Source organism: Octopus bimaculoides, chromosome 20 (genome assembly GCF_046866305.1).
Source record: "Octopus bimaculoides isolate indiv1 chromosome 20, ASM4686630v1, whole genome shotgun sequence".
Taxonomy (NCBI): Eukaryota; Metazoa; Mollusca; class Cephalopoda; order Octopoda; family Octopodidae; genus Octopus; species Octopus bimaculoides.
This window is the reverse complement of record NC_142947.1, coordinates 9,558,844-9,578,712: the sequence shown is the minus strand read 5'-3', so window position 1 is coordinate 9,578,712 and position 19,869 is coordinate 9,558,844. Positions and strand designations below refer to the sequence as shown.

Genomic DNA, 19,869 nt, shown 5'->3' with positions numbered 1-19,869 from the left:
ATGAAGAGGGTTTCTTAATTATTAAAATGGCTCCATTATTAGTCGTCAAATTTATGAAAAAAAAATTATCTAAAAAAAAACTTTAACAAAAATAACAAGAATACATTAAACAATATTGCTCTAAATTACACTATGTCTGAAAAATAAATTGGATGGTCACGACTGGACCGCTTCTGATCCAAACATCTGCTCAATAAAAGCCAACCTTGGACTTGAACATAATCGGTTATAGAAAAATGGCTGACAGTTTTTTTTTTAATATTTATTTCTTTGTCGATAACCGAGATTACAGATATAGAGTGAGAGAGCTTGATTAGTAACGTTCGTTTATTTAATTCTGCTAATCCGGTTTTCAGTGATCCAGTTGCTAGGTTACGGCGTTCTCAAAACAACGTGAGCGTTCTGTTGTCAACCTTAGCTTGAGTTGTTACATTTCCTTTTGACTGAAGAGAAGCTTCCATTATTTTAAAATACTCTTTATAAGAACACACATACATACACACACACACACATATATATATATATCTATCTGTTATTTATCAATTCAATCATGTCTGTACCATTTTCTAACACGAAACTCAGAGTACCGTTAGGATTTGAGGCATTACTGGAAGGTTTTGCCCGCGAAGTTCTTCGGTCTCAACCCCAAAGCATTGTTCAGTTCGGAGCCATGTATTTTACAAACCTTCTCAAATTACGTAAAGGCAAGACTTTTATTTCATTTAATTCCTATTTAAACTTCACTTTTAATGTGTGTGGGTGTGTTTATATTTTGATGTGTTGGACATTTGATAAGATATAATAATGAATTCTAACAAGCTTGCAATTGCAAAATCACAACTTTAACGCCAGTTAAGAATTTCGGTTCTACTGAAATACAGAGGTCCCGACGCATCTACGTAACCCTAACCGTGAAAAAACTTTCGGAAAAAATATATTGATGCATGTTCAATAGTTTTTTTGTTTTTTCTTTTGTTGACTCAGTATAATGTTAAATTTCGCTGTGGTAATGGTTTTAACCTATGTAATATACCTTCGAGTATTACTGGTGTTATTTTGTTGACCCTCCCTCCACTTCAAGTGTGGCCAGTTAAGTTGTCCGATTGTGAGTTGAGGTTACAAAACTGATTCAGAAATGCAGAAATGACTACTGCTGCTGCTACTACTGCTTCTACTACTACTACTATAATATATATATATATATATATATATATATATATATATATATATATATATATATATATATATATATATATATATATATATATATATATAGATAGATATATAGTTAAAAAAAAAACAATAACAAAAAAACAACAAAGTGAGGACGTGATATGGATAGTATTATTGGACGCTCAGGAAAGGAAAGAGAGAGTATATATATATATATATATATATATATATATATATATATATAAAATATATAGTTTTAGGGAAAATAACCAATTTTCAAGAACTCATCGATGAAAATCCACTATCACATATAGAAAAATTAATAATTAAAAGCACAATAATATTATATTTATCTTATGATATTTACTTTACTTTATATTATACTCATTTATTGTGCTTTTAATTATTAATTTTTCTATATGTGATAGTGGATTTTCATCGATGAGTTCTTGAAAATTGGTTATTTTCCCTAAAACTATATATTTTATATATACTTTATCTATAAGGCTCAATTTAATTTTAATTTTTTATAAATTGATTTTAATTGAGTTTTTTACCTGTAATTTTGGATTTTGTCCCTAATATATATATATATATATATATATATATATATATATATATATATATATAGTCTTGACTATTGATAAGGTTGCAAGACGCAACGAAAGTTTTAGGAAAATAAAAAGAAAAAATAAGTGGAAATTTTACCGGTGAGTGTGTTAAATTTTAAGGCACGCTATGCCTTGCTGATCATTACTAGGCCTCAAATTTAAATGACATTTATGTGAAATTGTCAGACATCGGTATCAACTGTAAACTGAAAAGGCGATCGTTCGGTAATATATAAAAAATCCCAAGATAAAAATAAATAAAAATTTCCGATTAAAGAATCTTAGGAAGTAAATTTATACATCTGTTTCTTCCAGGCAGTCTGGGGAAAAGGCTAAACAGGAAATTATGTTGACTAACTTTTGTCGTCTGCTAAACTTTTCTCCTCCATTGTTTCTTCAGACGAATTTTATAAGTAATGTAAATCATTTTAGTCGTGAAAACAATTTAAGAGAATACTAATATAGATAATTCGGAGGAAAGAAATAAAAATAACAATGTTTATTATTTTGGCTAACAAATTCAAAAAGAAATTTTATTTTTGTAGAATTATTGGGTTGCTAGTTCATTTACATATTGTGTGCATACACACTCACACATACATGATACGATGTCTCCATATTTACTCATCCATATCGAGTTAAGAGAAGAAGAGTCTGTTGAAGACAGAAGCTGACATAAGAATGAGGTATCGGATGATGCCAGTGTTCGTCATTTTGCCGGTCTTTAGCACTCGGTTCAAGCTGGAAGCATATAAAACTGCAAAAAGCAGTAAGTAGCTTTGTTTATGGAACTATCTTGTAAGATTTGGCGAATTTTTAATAAATGGCCAGAAAGTACGGCCATGGCTGGAGAATGAAGAGAGATTACAGACTGAATGGGGTACAAAATTATCTTTTTGTTTTCGGGGTGCATATTTTTGTTTGTTTGTTTGAATTGTTCTTGCGGACAGTTTCTAACAGTTGGTGATGAAACCCGATTTTCATCAATTTTGAAGTGATAGTTCGGTTAAACAGCTCTATATTAACCGATAGTTCGACCGTCATTGTTGTTGGCACTCGGTCGCTTACGACGTCAAGGGTTCCAGTTGATCCGAAATTAACGTGCAAGTGGCTGAGCACTCCACAGACACGTGTACCTTTAACGTAGTTCTCGGGGATATTCAGCGTGACACAGTGTGACAAGGCTGGCCCTTTGAAATACAGGTACAACAGAAATAGAAAGATGAGTCGATTCCATCAACTCCAATGCTCGACTGGTACTTGTTTTATCAACCTCAAAAGGATGAAAGACAAAGTCAACCTCGGCGGAATTTCAACTCAAAACGTAAAGACGGACGAAATGCTGCTAAGCATTTTGCATTTGCACATAGATTTGATTATTATTTCATAGATTATATCGTAAATATTCAAACTTGCTGTCAATAAGTTTACTCTAAAATAGCCCTGTTTACTTAGCTGTAAATAAATGAGTAGATAAAGCTTATAGTTGAAGAAAGTAGGAGCAGGTATTGTTAAAGAGTGTTTCGATAGCTTTATAAAAACTGGATCTCCCTCTGAGAGCTTAAAGAAAGTTATAGAATTTGCATTAGTGTTTTCTTTTAAAATAATCATACAATAGCTTCGTCAACGTTTACAGTGATCAGTGGTTTAAGAATTAAATATTCATTTGACAATATACATCATTAGCGTTAGTTAATCGGTTATTCTCTGGACTTAAAAATTAAATTTGTAATTTCCCAAATGTGATTATTAATCGAGCGTTGATGTCGTTTTGCGTTGCGGTGGGAGGGGGGGGGAGATTTGAATAATGTTCTTCTGGAATCGGTTGTTGTTAAATACATTCTTCTTCACCTTACTTCATGGCTAAATTTGTTCCGTTATTACATGACAGAACTGGAATTTCACTACGAAACATGCAGTCGTTGTTAATAGGTTTCGATTCAAATAAAGTCTCTTAACACATGTTAAGATCAGCCACAGTGAAATGTATGGATTCATTCACTCGGCTTGTAAACTTCAGGGCAAAAGAGCCGAATGTTTGACTTCTTATGATCAGAGGTATCAACAGTTGCTTGATCAGCCTTATTGAATTTCTTCCCGGAAAATCGGGTGCCAAAGAGAAGTCAAGTATGTAAAATAGGGTTTTTTGTTTCCAACACTACGAAATGCGATAGTATTTAATGTATTATCCATTCGACCATTTCATTCGCCTCTTCTTTCCCTCAATGAGTACGCTGGAGATCCAAGGCTGATATATTTTCATTCTGGTGTTTCAAGTAATTAGTTGTAAATTCTATACTTATTTACTCAATTTAGCTATGACTGCAATTGTAATAGTAATATTCCTGTTTCTGGAAATGATCGAACCATTTTAAGGCATGTTGTCAATACTGATTCAGAACAGTTTGTCATCTAATAGAAATTCCGATCGCATCTAAGTTGCAATGTCTTCTCATATACCGTTTCGTATTTGATGGCATACAAGAGCCCCCACACCGTTCCAAAAAATTGTCTAAAAACAAAAAAGATATTACATGACTTAATGCAGTGGCTCCCAGCCAGGGTACATATAAGATTTTGTTGTTAAAATTTATCAGCAATAAATTGGTTACTTCTACAATACTAAAAATATAAATTTTATTTTCACAATTCCTGATAATATTTAATTATCAAAAATACAGTAAGATTTTTTTAATATATACATAGAATGGCTATGAGAACCCCTGCTTTAATGCATGTTCTAAACATTTTTAGCCTTGAATATGTGCTGTTGAAATTGGAGTGCGTCTTTAATGCTCTTAAATACGGTAATTCCATTTGCATCTAGAACGCTTTGTCCATTCGCTTCTAGGACGCCTTCTTATCCTTTTGAATTTGTATTCTATCCACTGCTCAGTTACCCCCCCCCCAGGCATTTGGAATTGAGGTTGTAATGCGTTGTAGTCTAAGGGCTCTCATGTGTTTCAGTTAAGCACTGTCTTGAGCATTTGTTTGATAAGTTTTACACGCTGCGCTTAGCATTTAGTTGTGTAATGCTTTGAGTTCGATATTGAAAGCTCACGGTTAAAGACGTCAGTTTTTTTTCTCTATCTCGTAAGATATTTTTTTACGGTCTACCATCTATGCACTATACAAGATGTTGCTCATGGCGATGAAGTTTTGTAGTATGTCTTCTCATTTCCAAAGACATGAGCCTTTCAGCCTCCGTTCTCTCGCTAATGTGCTTCTGTCCGCGCCTCGGTTCATGGTTTTAGTCATTTTTATATTGATTGTTTGCCCAAATACATTGATATAGACATACATGTTTGTGAAACTGCACACATGAAACCTCATAATTTAAGCAGAGCACAAAACGTGATAGATATATTGAGAAAGAATAAACGTGTAGATAATTATATAAAGCTTTTTCCAGACTTACATTTTCGTTATTTCTAATATGTATAAATTTTACACCTGCACATTACAATTTGCTTAAAATAAAGCATGTTTCTGTCTCCCTTCCAGTGCCTTCTTAAGACACACCACACTGGGCCCCATGGGCTTAGGGGGCACAATGCTAATCTATGTGTGGAGCGGTTGTGTATGTGGATGCCCCAGTGCATTATTTTACTCGGGGCCCCTATAATGCTGTTAAGACGGTTCTGCTCCCAACCAGAAATTAGTTACAAATTTTATTTAACTGTTGTACCTGAGCTTCTGAGTCTTGATGGAGCGTCTGCTATTATAGGAATATTAAATCGGCTCTAGTTCTTAACTGGTATCTTATCGACCTCGGGAAAAAACTGACAGGATTTGAATTAAGGACGTAAAGAAATGTCGTCGTATTTTGTTCGGCGCTCTAATGGGTCTATCTCGCTTTCTGTTTTTTTTTTCTATCTCTCTCTCTCCAGATAGTGTGTATCTAGGGTTACATGGCGAATGTAAAGAATACGCACATTCGGTGTTTAGGGTTAAGTTTTTTCTTACGCCGAAAGCGGGTGGTGTGCGTATTCTTTACCTCCGCCGGGCTACATTATCTAGTTTTCTGTTTTTTTAATGACAAAATAAGTTTTATTTCAGGAGATTTGGCTGCTATTTCTAACATCCCTTAGAAGCTCTTGTGTTGAGTTGAACTGAGAATGACAGGAGTATGATGTCATCATTCCTACACAACTTATCCGATGTAGCTAACGAAATATATCAGTGTAGCATATATGCAATAATTTCGTTAAACTTAAATTAATTAGATATTTAGTCTCTTCCTGTTCTCGAAAAATAAATCTTTTACATACCATTAGTGAAAAGTAGTGGATATTTATCCGGCACCCACAAGGTTTCACTTTTTAGTTCTTATGTATAAGTTCATTATATATCGAATAAATCCTTAATTGGTGTTTGGAAAAGGAATTTCTAAATGAATATGAACTTAGAATAGAATTAGCTGCAAGCATGCCCTTGAAGATTGCTTATTTCATCTACGCTTCTACCCGAAGAGAAAAATGATATAGTTTGTTTCCATGTCTGCGTAAGTCTAAAATCTGTAATTTCTGTACATAGTATAAACCAGTCAACGCAGGAACCTCTAGGGAGGTTCTTCAACCTGCTAGAAATAGCAGCCAACAAACTACACCCTACTGTGAAAGGAAAGACACACTGGATGGTGTATTTTTCGATATATATATATATATATATATATATATATATATATATATATATATATATATATGTTTGAACAAAAACAACTGGATGGTTACGCCTTCGATTATACGTGTGCGCGTGTCAAGGCTAACTCGGGACTCTGACAACAAAAATAGTTACACTAAACCGCAAACTTTATAAATAGTTACAATATATATTTATAGTTCTTCGTTAGTTCATTATATTTAAAACCGATTTCCAGACGTTGATTGGAAGTTATTTCCCTTGCATTTGAATATCTTTTTAATTAAGGTGAAACATTAACTTTAAAGGACGTTAACAGATAATAGCTAATTAGTTAAACGAAAAGAAGAAAAGAAAGGAAATGAAAAAAAGATTTATAATGTTTTTCAAATTTAGTGAGCGGGCTATGGTCGATTAATGAACACTACTGAAAATTTTATATATCGTTTTTGAAAGAATGGAAGTTGGCTTAGCGAGATCTCAACTCAAACTGTAAAGATGTATTAAGTTTTAGATATTAATTTTAAGGATTAAATCTATAATCGCAGTTATAGTTTTATAAAATTTTGAATTTAAAACGAAATTGGGTGCCTGTATAATCGACTGGTACTTAACTTCTTCTAACGAGCCCCGAAGTCGATTCTATGGAATATATATATGAACTTATGTTGTTCTTTAGCTCCAGGTCAACTCTGGTCGGGTAGGAGGCCTATGACCAAAAGGATCCTGCCATAACTATTTTTTTTTTTTTTTTTTTGTATATCAAGAACCAGCGGCGTGACAAGAGTTCGCAACACTTGGAACAACGACACTGTGGGTCAGTAGAAATTTTGCACACCTGAACCAGGTGGGAGTGATGGAATGTGCTGTTTACTCCATTCGTGCTATACATCTCTCGAACTACATTCTCTCATGTGCCCGGTTTTAAGACGATAGGATCTGATTTGAAGGAGACTTAGCTGTTATTTCTAGCATGATATGCAATCACATAGAGAATTCCCTTGATAGACTTATATTATTTTAGAGGTGTATAGATATATAGAAAATTTTCAGTGCAAAATTAAAGTTCGTTTTTACTTCTTTTTTTTTTTTTAATGCTTGCATGAGTTAGATGAATATATTGTTGAGGCATTTTACAACCGGATGCCCTTCCTGTTGCTAACCTTTACCTGTTTTTAAGCAAGGTTTCTCTTATTCAGCATGCCTTCAGTGCAGTGTCTAAGTTTGTTTGGGAGGAACAAATTACTCTGCAGTACACAAAGATATGAAGATTTGGACCTGGTCCAAATACTTGCAGCTATGTGAATCTCCTAAAGGCACTCCTAAGGGATTAGTGGTTGTGCTAAATTAGGTGAGGTTAATAATAGGTTCAGTTCATCTGATGGGCTTCTACACAGTTTCACAAAGCTTTTTTTTTTCATTAATGATTTAATTGCAGGGGTAAAGGATAACACCCATAACCTTTTACAGGGTCTCTGAAATTGGTGGGAATATATTATCCTCAGACTCAAGACCTGGTCTAAATGTTTACAACAGAGTAGACTTTGTTAAAGGCAGTTATGCTGTAGGATTCAAATCAGGAGCCATGTTAGTATGAAGCATACTTCTCTGTATGACCACATCTGCACTTGTATTTAGCTACTTTGTCATGCATGTTCTTCTTAGCTCTTAGATCCTCCAGTGCTGTCAGCACAACAGGCAACAAACCTCTAAACATCCTGATTGCTTGCTTTCCTCTATGCTCCACTCGGACCAACTCCCATCTCCATCATGTCATCCTGGAACATACTGCACCACATCTTCCTTAGTTTTCCGCTCAGTCTTTTTCCTCTTTCCAGCATCTATTCCATCACGATAATAACTTGTCTTTCCTGCGGTATTTATAGCACATGGCTAATGAACCATATCTGCCACTTCATCACCACATCCTGCAAACTCTCCATGCCGGCTCTTCTCATCACCTCTTTGGTTCACACTCTATCCCAATAAGGAATACCTAGAATTGAGAGATCTTTGCTGTCTTTTCTCAGGTTTCATGGGCAAAGATGGTTGTTGGTGTATTAGTTTATCCTGCCTTCCCTTTAAGAGGCATATTTACTTTCTTTTTTCTTTTTAAGATTGATATTTTACTTGAACTTCTAGTTAATGATGATTAGAGAGGATTAAGTGGGTTAAGTGTGAAATTTAGTTGAGTGAACCAGAAAAGGATAAGGATGCAAGAAAGTGGATGAGCCTAGGTAGAAGTAGCATGCAGCTTTTTAGTTCAGAATAACAGAATAACAGAAGCAGAGAAGAGAAAGAGCAAATCTGTGGTTAAGTGATTGGAGCATTTTTATTTTGTGTGACTTGTTTCTAATACACTATAATATGTTTATTGTATGCTAACTCCAATGCTTTTTATTCTTTACATTTGAATTCATTTTTGCTTTCACCATGCTGGACTGGGAAAAACAAATCTTTACTGAATCTAAAAATTCTATGAGTATAGAAAATTCCAGTTTAACATTGTACATCTATAGTGTGTTCTGTAAATTTGCTATATCTCAGTTGTAAACTGGGGGAAATGATAATTGTTAAATTACAAATAAATTAAGAAAAGCATAATGTGAAGATATACAATGTTTAATTAGTCTAAAACCATACGGTTACTGTTGTTAGTTAGACTCCAGTAAGCACTAATCAAACAGGTCTATCTAATGAACTTTTTCACAAATTCAAAAGCATTTCAGCTATGATCATCCAATCTTTCTGAATTTCCAAGATTACATTACTTAATGTATATGTCCTGTTTCTAAGATAGGAAGGTTTGAGTTGAGAGAAATTTCGCTGTTAATTCTAGCAGTTTTGAATGCCTGGATGTAGGTTCTATTGTTGGCCTGAATCCATATAGTTATGTTCATGTTGGAGTGCTGCCATCTTTTCTTTGTGTTAGATCATATAAAGTTTTGTGTGACATCATGTACAATTAGAAAATATTGTTTTAAGTAGTTTTAGTCAAACCACAAAGGAATGATTGTATTACTAGGAAACAGATACCGATATTGTTTCTTTAAAAATCCTGATAGAGCCTCTTATATTTCTGTTCCCAAGTGGAGTGAATCATGAAATCATGTGTAAGCTTGAAACTAAGTTTAAGCTCAGAGTGAAAAACATATATGTATTTTTACCTAAAAAAATGTAATATTTTGATTCCTTTGAACTGGGCAAAATATCATGGATTATAATATATTTACAAATCATTTCACGATATGACTTCTCCTAGTGCTAGTGCCATGATAAAATTCACCCAGTACACTCTGTAAATTGTTTAGAGTTAGGAACAGTATCCAGCCATAGAAACAAAGCCAAAAATGAAATGTCCAAGCAGAAGAGGGCAGTAACTTCAAATAGATCTGATTTGGACTGTGAAGACTCATCCGACTCATGCTAGAACAGAAATGTATACCTTTATGTTCTGAGTTCAAATCCTACCAATGTTGACTTTACCTTCCATCCTTCCAGGGTTGATAAACAAGTACCAATTGAGTATTGGAATTGATCTAATATGCACATTTCTCCAAAAATGACTACCATTGAAAATGGAAGATAGTAATAATTATCATATAATCTGGATTTTGGAACATTATTTAAAATGTTTTTTTTCTTTAAACATTATGTAATGTCAGTGAAATATAATGCTAATGATATTAAGAAAATTAAAATAATTCTTGGCTTCACCTTTTTTGATACCATTCATCTAAGACTGCCTTCTCCTTCCACTGGTTCTATGATACAAACTTCCTCTTTAAAAATTCTATGTTAATTTATGCATGGAAAAGTTATTTTATTAAATTCTCATTATTTTCAAAATTTATTGAAACAAAGGCAATGTATTTTAACAGATATTGTAACAAAGGATTTGGTAAAGTCATCATAGTAAGGATGTTATTCTGGTTTTCCTCTCTCTTTGCAACCAGCATCTGGAAACTAAAAACCTTACTACATGCGTTTCCTTATAATACATATTGTTAAATTAAAAGTATGGAACAAAAAATTTATCTGTTGTGTTTTTTTCTCATTTCCCAGTCTTGTGTGTAATATTGAATGTGCACAGTATATGCAAAAATCTGTAGAATTTAGTTTCATGTTATGTAAATATATGGAATTGATTGTGCAAAATAAACTGTATATGTTAATTCAAAACACAAGTTTTTAAAAAAATCAAGTCTAGACTTTTAAATTCAAATTTGAATAATGAGAAAAACATAAGTATTTGATTTACTCTTATTGTTTTGGCGTAAACAGCATTCATAAGATACAAACATGATGGTGTGGTTAAGAAGTTTGCTCCACAACTTCCTGGTTTTTGGTTTAATCTCACTCTGTAGCACTTCAGGCAAATGGTTTCTGCTATAGCTTTAAGTTGACCAATACTTATGAGTAGAATTTAGGAGATGGAAACTGTACAGAACAATTTATGTGTGTGTAAGGGGGGGGGGGGTGCACATGCATGCATGTATGTTTGTGTGCATGTATATATGTGTGTGTGTGTGTGTGTGTATGTATAAATGTGTGCATATATGTTGTTACTTTTGCCCATAACTTCGTAGTTCAGTAAATAAAAATTGATAAAATGAGTTGAGCTTAAATAATAAGTAAATTTTATAAAATTTTAAAATTAAAGTACATTAATACTTTGTAAACAAATAAATACTTTCTTTATTAAATTGTAAAGATTCAAATCAATAATTCAGGATTTCATTTCTCTTTCTGTTCTTATTTCAAGTCTTACTTGTTGCTGTTATTTAAGATTAATCCACATCCTCTTAATATATTCCCCAGTTACTTGAGATCTATGTCCTAATTTCCTGACTTTGCAACTCTTATTTGACAGTTGCTCATAAAGTGTTTATCACGCAACATTGCTTCTCACTGTTTTGATCCCGTGTCCAATGTTATTAGAATTATGTTGTTGTTTTTATTAGCATTGATTTAATGGTAATTGTGTTAGTCATAGACTCTTGATAGTGAATATGCTTGATAGACCAGAGAGAATGCATATGGAGCTGCTAAAACTGTTTTATAGGCTTGTTATGTAAACTGGCTTATGACTCATGTTCATGAATACTGGTTACCATGACAACAGACTTGTAAAAGTTTAACTTTAGTTTGGTTTTTACTTGAAATGAATCTCTGAGCATCATATATATTCTATAAAATTCTTCAGTGTCTCATAATTTCAATACCACTTTTGACTTCAGCATATTCAAATTCATTAATACCTTTCACCTGAGTATTATCTGTGAGAAAGTACATCAGTTACATAATGTCCAACTTGTGCTTTGGTTTAATTAAGAACATGTGATGGATCTTAGCACATAGTCTGAGGAATTCTATAGTGATGCTGATATGCCTGCTTTGTAACATAAACCATTCTGTCTAAACCCAACTTGAGAGACTGGTAATTAATTGATATAAATGATATAACAGACTTACACTGCCTGTGTACACTATTAGAAGAAAAATGAATATGTTTTGTTCCTTTTCACATTTTTATCATGTGTGTGTGTGTGTGTGTGTGTGTGTGTGTGTGTGTGTGTGTGTGCAATAATATATAATAGTAAAGTTATATAATCTCTCTTCTCTTTTATCTCTAGACATTGAAGCATAACACTTGTTAGACTAAAATGTTTGTAACTTATAACGCAATAATGTAACTAATACTTAACTTCCTATGTATTGATTTTTGTCAATTCTAAATCGTATTCTTTGATGTCTTTCTTTCATGTCTTTTGAGTTGACCAGGTATATTTTTGCTTCTATTGTATTTTTGGCACTTGTGTTTTTCCTTCAAAAAAGAAAAAAAAAATCATACAACACTTGTTAAGAAAAAAACATGCATCTAATCAAGCTGATTCTCTTTAGATTTCCTACCTGGATATGAAAACATCAAGTGGTGGTGCCCTTGTGATTCTATAGCTGGAACTCACTGATACAAAGGAACAAAATTTATAGCGTAATTTGAATGAGATATTTTCCCCATAGAATTTATTCCTGCATTCATTTTGGTTGAAGATATTAATGTATAGTTTTCTGCAGTAAATTTTTTTACCAACACATATACATACAAGCCAGTGTATTACACACACACACACACACACAGACACACACACACACACAAGTATGCACACATGCATGTGCACACATACACACACACATGCATGCACAAATAGATTGGTATTTTATATATTTGTAAGTCACACATTATTTTCAGGAGGTATATTTAAAGAATTGCTACTAAATTTTTGATTGGTTGTTAATTGATTCCATTTACTGAATAAAGAAATATTGGTATTAATGTTTATATGTTGTATTAAAAATTTTTTGCTATTGCTGGTATCAGTGCAGCAGAAACCATATATTGGATTAAGTGTCTCAAACTATTTAATCATGTTACTGTATATTCTTTTTTCTGGAAATTATGAGTGGGAGTGGTCACACTTATCTAGATATGCCCATTGTATTTGAAAATGAAACCTTTTACTTCCAAAATAAGAATATTACTGTCTTCAGTTTTCAAAAAAATGTTTCATAGGTTGATTCATGTTTGGGACTATGTAAATACCCAGAAATAAGACATCATGTTGATTGAAAATTTAACTAATTGAAATCTAGTTAAGTTCAACTCTACATGCCAGAACTGTTTTGGATACTGAGTCTTATGCAATGGTTTCCTTGATCAATTACTTTAATGATAGTTAACCGATTTAGCCCAGTTATCAAGGTGACTTTAATAGTAATGGATATGATTATGTTTTCATTAGCTTGGCCATAGCCAACTTGGTTAAGACTTGTGAAAAAATAACTACAATATGATAAGAAATATTTTTTCCATATTGATTGTAAGGAGTTCTGAGTAGTAGCTTATAGGTTAAATGATTATCTCTTTATTTATTTATTTATTATTGCAAGTTGATAGTTGGCAGAATTAGTAGATCACCAAACAAAATACCTAAATAGCATTTAGTTTTATGTCCATCATGCTCTGAGATCATATCCCTTTCATCTATTTGATTTCAATGAAATAGTATTTGACAAATAGTAGGGTTGATTTAGTCTACTGTTCTTTCTTTACAAGTTAGTGGGTTAATATCTATGCTAAAAATAATTTTTATCTCAGATTATAATTTGTGTGTCTATTAACATCATCTTTAGTGAAGGTGTAGTTGTAAATACTGTAAAAAAATTTTTTTTGCATCTATAAAGATGTGCTTAATAATCTGGAAAAATATAATCTTATTAACAACTCATCTCAGACATTTAAACATTTAATCATCAATTTATGTTATTGAATAATAGAGTCAATTTTGTTTCAGCAGATTTATGATACAGAAACAGCTAATCAAATCAAGTATTTTTTGAAATATTGATTCTAGCCTTGACTACTTCACATCTACTGTAGGCATGTGAGCTTAAAATTTTGGTCTTTATATATCCCCTACTTCTTGACTTGTTTCTGTGAATATATCAAGGTGTACATATTATATATATATATATATAATATACTTAAGAGAGAAGACAGTTCCCATAGCCTTTTTTTATAGGGCCTTTGGGACTGATGGGAATTAAAGAGGAAGCTATTCTAGCTACTCTCAGACCAGGGACCTGATCTGAATACTAAAAACACCCAAGGTACCAGGTAGTGGTGTTAAACTGGACAACAGAATAAGTCTACCACCCAAATAGTTTCATGGTGAGATTTGAACTCAGAATGCAAAAAGCTGGAACAAATACTGCCAGGCATCCAATCCAAAGTTCTTACAGTTCTGCCAATTTGCTACATGGTATTAGTGCATTTTTGTTGACCTTGAAAGAATGAAAAGTAAAGATATCTTTGGCAGAATTTGAGCTCAGGGTGTCAAGAGTTGAAGTAAATAGCATAAAGCATGCTGTCTGATGCTGTAATGACTGTGCCAGTTCACCTTTGAATAAATAAAAAAAAAAGGAAAGATCATTAGAATGACTGAAGATTCAACAAAATACCCGTGGGTTTAGTTGTGATCCTTTATCCTTCTGAATTCAAATTATGCCCAAATCAGTGTACATCCTGATGGAATAAGAAGCAACAAGTATTGGGTACGTGTATAATTGACTATAACCCTTCCTCCCAAGCAATGTAACATTATACCAATGTCAGAAACTGTTAATCATAAGCTAAAATCATTGAATTTGCTCACTGTATTAAATATTTTATAAAAGCAATGAACAGAATGAATGTAAACAAAGATGAACTGTTAACCAATAGGTCAATTCACCAGAGAATGCAATGGAAGAATCTGAAATAGAAGAGTTTTATAACTATTAAAATAGCTATTTTGTGGTAGTTATGTATGATTCTAAGAGGAACCAGAATAAAGGCACAAATTTTATAGATTTTGAATCAATTCCTGTATAAGGGATGGTGCTTCTTTTTTGATTATATTTTTTGATTGTTGGTAAATATCAGATTCCCTGTCATTAATTATAACTAATGTTTTAATTCAAATTTCTACATTTTTTAATGACATGTTTTATAACTATTTACAAGTTATGGCTTGTAACATTTTTGTTGGGAAGCTTGTTAGAAATGTTGAGAATTTCACAGGGACTAAAATAGAGGCTAATAGAGTGCTTAAGTAGATATCTGATATATTCTTTACGGTTAATTGTAAAACAAATAATTGCTAAAGTATATTGCTTGATTACCTGAGAAGTTGTAATTAAAACTTATAAAACATAATTATTTGTTAAGCTTTTAAATATCTTTAAATGAAGTTCTCTAATTAACAATAAAGGAATTAGCAGTTTTATGGATTTTGTTAACATAGAACATTTTCAATTTATCTTTATGCTTTTTTGTTTTCTTTTTCCCAACAGCTTGTTTGAATTTCTTTTTAGACTCCTTTCCTTAAGATATTTTTACACCCATTTCTATTTTCATTTCATTAGTATGTGTATCAAAATAATCCAAACAGCTAAACTGAAATCAATTATAATTAATTTTTTCTTAATGTTTTTATTGATTTCTTTTTCTTTTTCTTTTTATATATAATTTTGTTTGATGTTACTGTTAACATATCCATTAGAGAATACAGGATTAGGTTTAATCAGAATGGTTGGTTCATTTCATTTTATGCTTGATTAGCATGCATTTTAAGTGAATGTAATGAATGTCTAATTTTTTTCTTTGAATCTAAAAATTAAACTGACATCAGTTGGAGGAAAATATTTCATAATTTATAACAATCTAAACAATAACTTGCTGTTTGGAGATTTAGACATTTTTTAAACTTAAATTATAGTTTTAAATATTTTATCTTCTAATTTCAATACTCATGTGAGCATTTTGTAAAATAAATTAAATTTTAGTTTCAATCATTCTTCAAAAAGGATTTGGAAACATATTCTTTATATGCTTGTCATTCACTGCCTGCACTTTGCCCCCCACCAATACAGAGTGTAGAATTATTTAGGGTGGGGGGATCGATAAATAAAGTATCATTCCAGGGTGGTGAATTGATTGAATTGATTATGTATCAGATGAAATGCCTTGCAATATCTGTTTCCAGTTTTTTGTTTTCTAAGTTACAGCTAGAATTAATCACTTGATTACAGAACCAGAATTGATTCTGAAAGCTGCAATGAATGTAAGAGGAATGTGATTGTCTTGTACTACAGTTGAAATGTGTTGTTGTTGTTGGGTAATTCTGGATCTATAATAGAAGACGCTGAAGGTGCCTGACAGTGGGACTGAACTCAAAACTATGTGGTTGCAAAGCAAACGTTTTAATCACACACAACCATATGTGTGGGTGTGTATTATAGTGCTCTTTTCTATCTTCTGTATAACTTGATCTTATTTCAGTATCTGGTTTCTATTTTCAATGCATTTCTATATGATTTCTGAATAGCAGGTCATCTATCCGCTTGAGATATTAGAAAAAGTATAATTTATAATATCCTGTTTCTTGGCATTTTAATGATTATATATTGCAAGCGTGTTAACATCTACTTCCACATATTACATATATATTACATTGAAAAAAAATTTAATTTTTAATTTTACATTTTAAATTCAATAGGGTCTAAATTAGAAAAAAAAAATGCAGGTTGTTGGGAGATTAAATACTCAGCTTTTCATCTTAGAAGCAAGATTCCAAGAATGTTAATGCCAAATCACATGTACTTTAACTAGAAAATTTCTGTAATTTTATATGTTCTGAAGTAGTTATTTTGATATTGTTTAGATTAAACTTCTTAGAGTGCCTTTGACCAGAAATATTTTCTGTTCAGAAAACTGGAGTGCTGAGACTAGTATACTGAAACTAATTTAATGAAAACTTCTCCATTTTAAAAATAACATACAAATTTCTTCTCAACAATATTGTAAGACTCTAACCCTTTTAATAGCTTTCTTCAGTTACTTTTTTTTTTATTCAGATGTAGTTGCCCTTTCAAGCATTTTTGTTATGTTTAACAAATGTTTGATTCATATTTTAATATATATTGACTTTTCGTCTGTCTTTACATTCTGAGTTCAAATTCTGCCAAAGTCGACTTTGCCTTTCATCCTTTCGGGGTTGATAAATTAAAGGTTAAAGGGAGAAAATATCTCATGCATGTAATAGCCCATGAGCTTATGGAAGCATTGCACTTCAGTCTTCACAGTGACTGGCAGTACAATAACAAATTATAGTTGCTTTATACATACTTTTAATAACAAATATATTTAAGAAGTTTATCAATAAAAATAAATTTCTTCAGTACAAAATTCAGTTTTGATGGTTAATATTTATTGCCCCTGTATTCATAAGTCATTTAAAAATGTAGTAATATAAATTTAATCCACATTTCCAAACTTTTATCTCTAATTGAAGGAGAGGGTGTTATGTATATATTAAGAAAAATGTTGTTTTAAGATTGTATATTATATTATGATATTTATCTTAGTTGTGAAATTCCAAGAATGCTAAACTAAAATTACCTAAAATTACATGTATAGCTAACCAGAACATTTCTCTAGTTATTAAAGCTCTGTTATTCAAGCAAGAAACTCAAATCACAATCACAGAATTCTGTCTACAGTTCTATCAATTATCTGGTATCCTATTATAATGCATTGTCTTTGTGAATCTTTCAAATGCAATTATTTATATTCTCAGAAGTCAGTATATAAGATTTAGTTAGAGTTGTAATGAGCTCTCTTTCCATTCCTTGTAGCTTTCTCTATTTCATTGTATTTAGTGACAAGTTCATGACATTTTAAAAGAGACTTGTCTAATCTAGGTATCGGGGGGGGGGGGGAATATTTGCTCACACTATCTCACCTTTTAACTAAAAGCCATATTCAAGTAGTTAACTTAAAAGGCTAGGTTCTAAGACTGGTCATTGTTAATATTTATTTACATATGCAAAGCCTTGTTCTTAGTAGCAACAGTGATCAAGTCCTAAATATGTATGTTCCACATTCTCTTTCATTTCAAAAGTTTTACAATTTTCTTACTAGTCTGAGATTTAACAATGTAATTGTTGTATCAAACTAAATGTCACAAGATCTAAAATAACTTTTTTTTATTTCTACAAATATGACATTTATCAATGAGAGCATCTTTTTCTAATGATTAAATAAATTTTTATTTCTTTATAAATTCAGAAGCTTAATATTATATAGACAGGTACATGACCTTTTAATCAACATATCAATTAACTGAATAGTAACAAGAATCAAGAGTAACAGTAAAGAAGAAAAATTTTCAATTTGAATCAGAGCAGTCTTTTTTAAGTCTTTTATCTCAGAAACAATCTATTGTTATATCTACTTCTCTTAACTTTAAAATAATTGTGTTCAGTTATTAGGATTCTTTGTTGTAAAATATCTTCATCATTAGTCAATTTACCAATAAGTGTCAATGGCTAAAAAAATTTATCTTGAATTATAATTCAGTATTTCAATACTTGACAAATGCTTTTAGTTGCTTCCTAGAAATATTTTCTCAGAAACATTGGGTTATGTGGCCAGGAAACTTGTAGTGAGGCACCAAACAAGACTTCGAAGCCAGGAGGTCACAGCAGACTTTTGTCCCACTGTGTTACCACATGCATTGTCTCCAGAGGTCATTGAACTTCACATGTATGGGAAAGAAGGCTAACTACGCACTACTGTGAAGATGGTTACTGAAAGCAAACCCCTTGTACAAAGCACCTATGAATAAACACCTTAGGCAAGTGTCTTCTACTATAGCCTCATACAGACAAAAGCCTTGTGAGTGAATTTGGTAGATGTTAACTGAAAAAGTTCATTAAATATATGTGTGTGTGTGTGTGTGCTTGTGCCCTCTTGTCTTGACATTGCTTGATAGTTGTAAACAAGTGTCACCATGATACAAGTGGCATAATTTGTTTCCAATTTTCAATAAAAACCTATCTGGTCATGTGAAAATCTGATTGCAGAAAATGTGCTTCTGTGAATGCAGTCTGACACATGCATGCATGGATACTGAAACAATGATGATATATATGCTACATCATTTACTGGAAAAGCTGACCGCTCATTTTTCTAGAAAGACATGGCAGAAAGTGAAGAGTGGATTCTCATAGTTAGATTGTGTATTAGGACAGTCTTACTTAAGTATCAGCCTTGTGTTCATGCAAGAGTTGATTAATGATTTATAAGGACTCATCTATTCATTACCTTTCATTAGTGCTTACACATGCAGCTTGAACAGCAGCAATATAGAAAATGAGAAGTACTCTGAAGATTATAACAGTTTATTGGACTAGTCTGTGAATGTGAAACATGAACTCAGTGCAGAAAATACACCTCCCAATTTGAGCTATTCCATACATGTTCCCTATGGTTTCTATAGAATAGCATGGAGGTATTTGATAGACCTGGGCTTATGAGCATTGGTGTGATATTTCTTCCATCACAGCTTTGATGTCACCATGAGACGAATATTATGTAGTGTATTTGTTGCTCTGTGGAGTTCTCTTGTAGGATGGCCCAAGAAACATTTTAAAAACTGTATCGATGACCATCTTGATTATTATCATATTGCACCAAAGCATGTGTCTCACTTGTGTGTGGTTTCTGAATTGATCTCATATGCCACTGCTGAATCTATGAGAAAAAGCTGGGACTGTATATATTGCCTTTGTTGCTGTAGTGGATCACTAGTTGCTGTATAAGCATTTATCAAATACGCTTATAATACATAAATCCATAATGTAGAATAACAATGAAGACTTTGATTGTTGCTTTGATTTCTGGCTGAAGATATTTCACTCCAATTGTACTGTTAAAACCCTTGGGAAAGGTATAACACCACAACACTGTTTCTTCTCTCTTGAGAATTGTCTAGCTTGTATCTAGTCAAAAGAAATTAATATACAAATCTATTTGATTAGGAATTCAAAACACGAACAA

At 32.1% G+C, this 19,869-nt stretch overlaps 1 protein-coding gene across 5 annotated transcripts in view; it reads left to right on the top strand.

The window, feature by feature from the left end:
• The first annotated feature begins 379 nt into the window (after window positions 1-379).
• Window positions 380-19,869, top strand: part of LOC106874758 (uncharacterized) — a 317,478-nt gene continuing 297,988 nt past the window's right edge. For 3 of the 5 annotated variants that reach the window (XM_089337981.1, XM_089337979.1, XM_089337976.1), the window contains exon 1: window positions 408-704. In XM_089337981.1, the coding sequence (XP_089194107.1) occupies window positions 551-704 (154 nt within the window). In that variant the 5' untranslated portion in view covers window positions 408-550. Of the gene's footprint in view, window positions 705-19,869 lie in introns of all 5 variants that reach the window. The other 2 variants (XM_089337977.1, XM_089337985.1) reach the window with 2 other exon arrangements.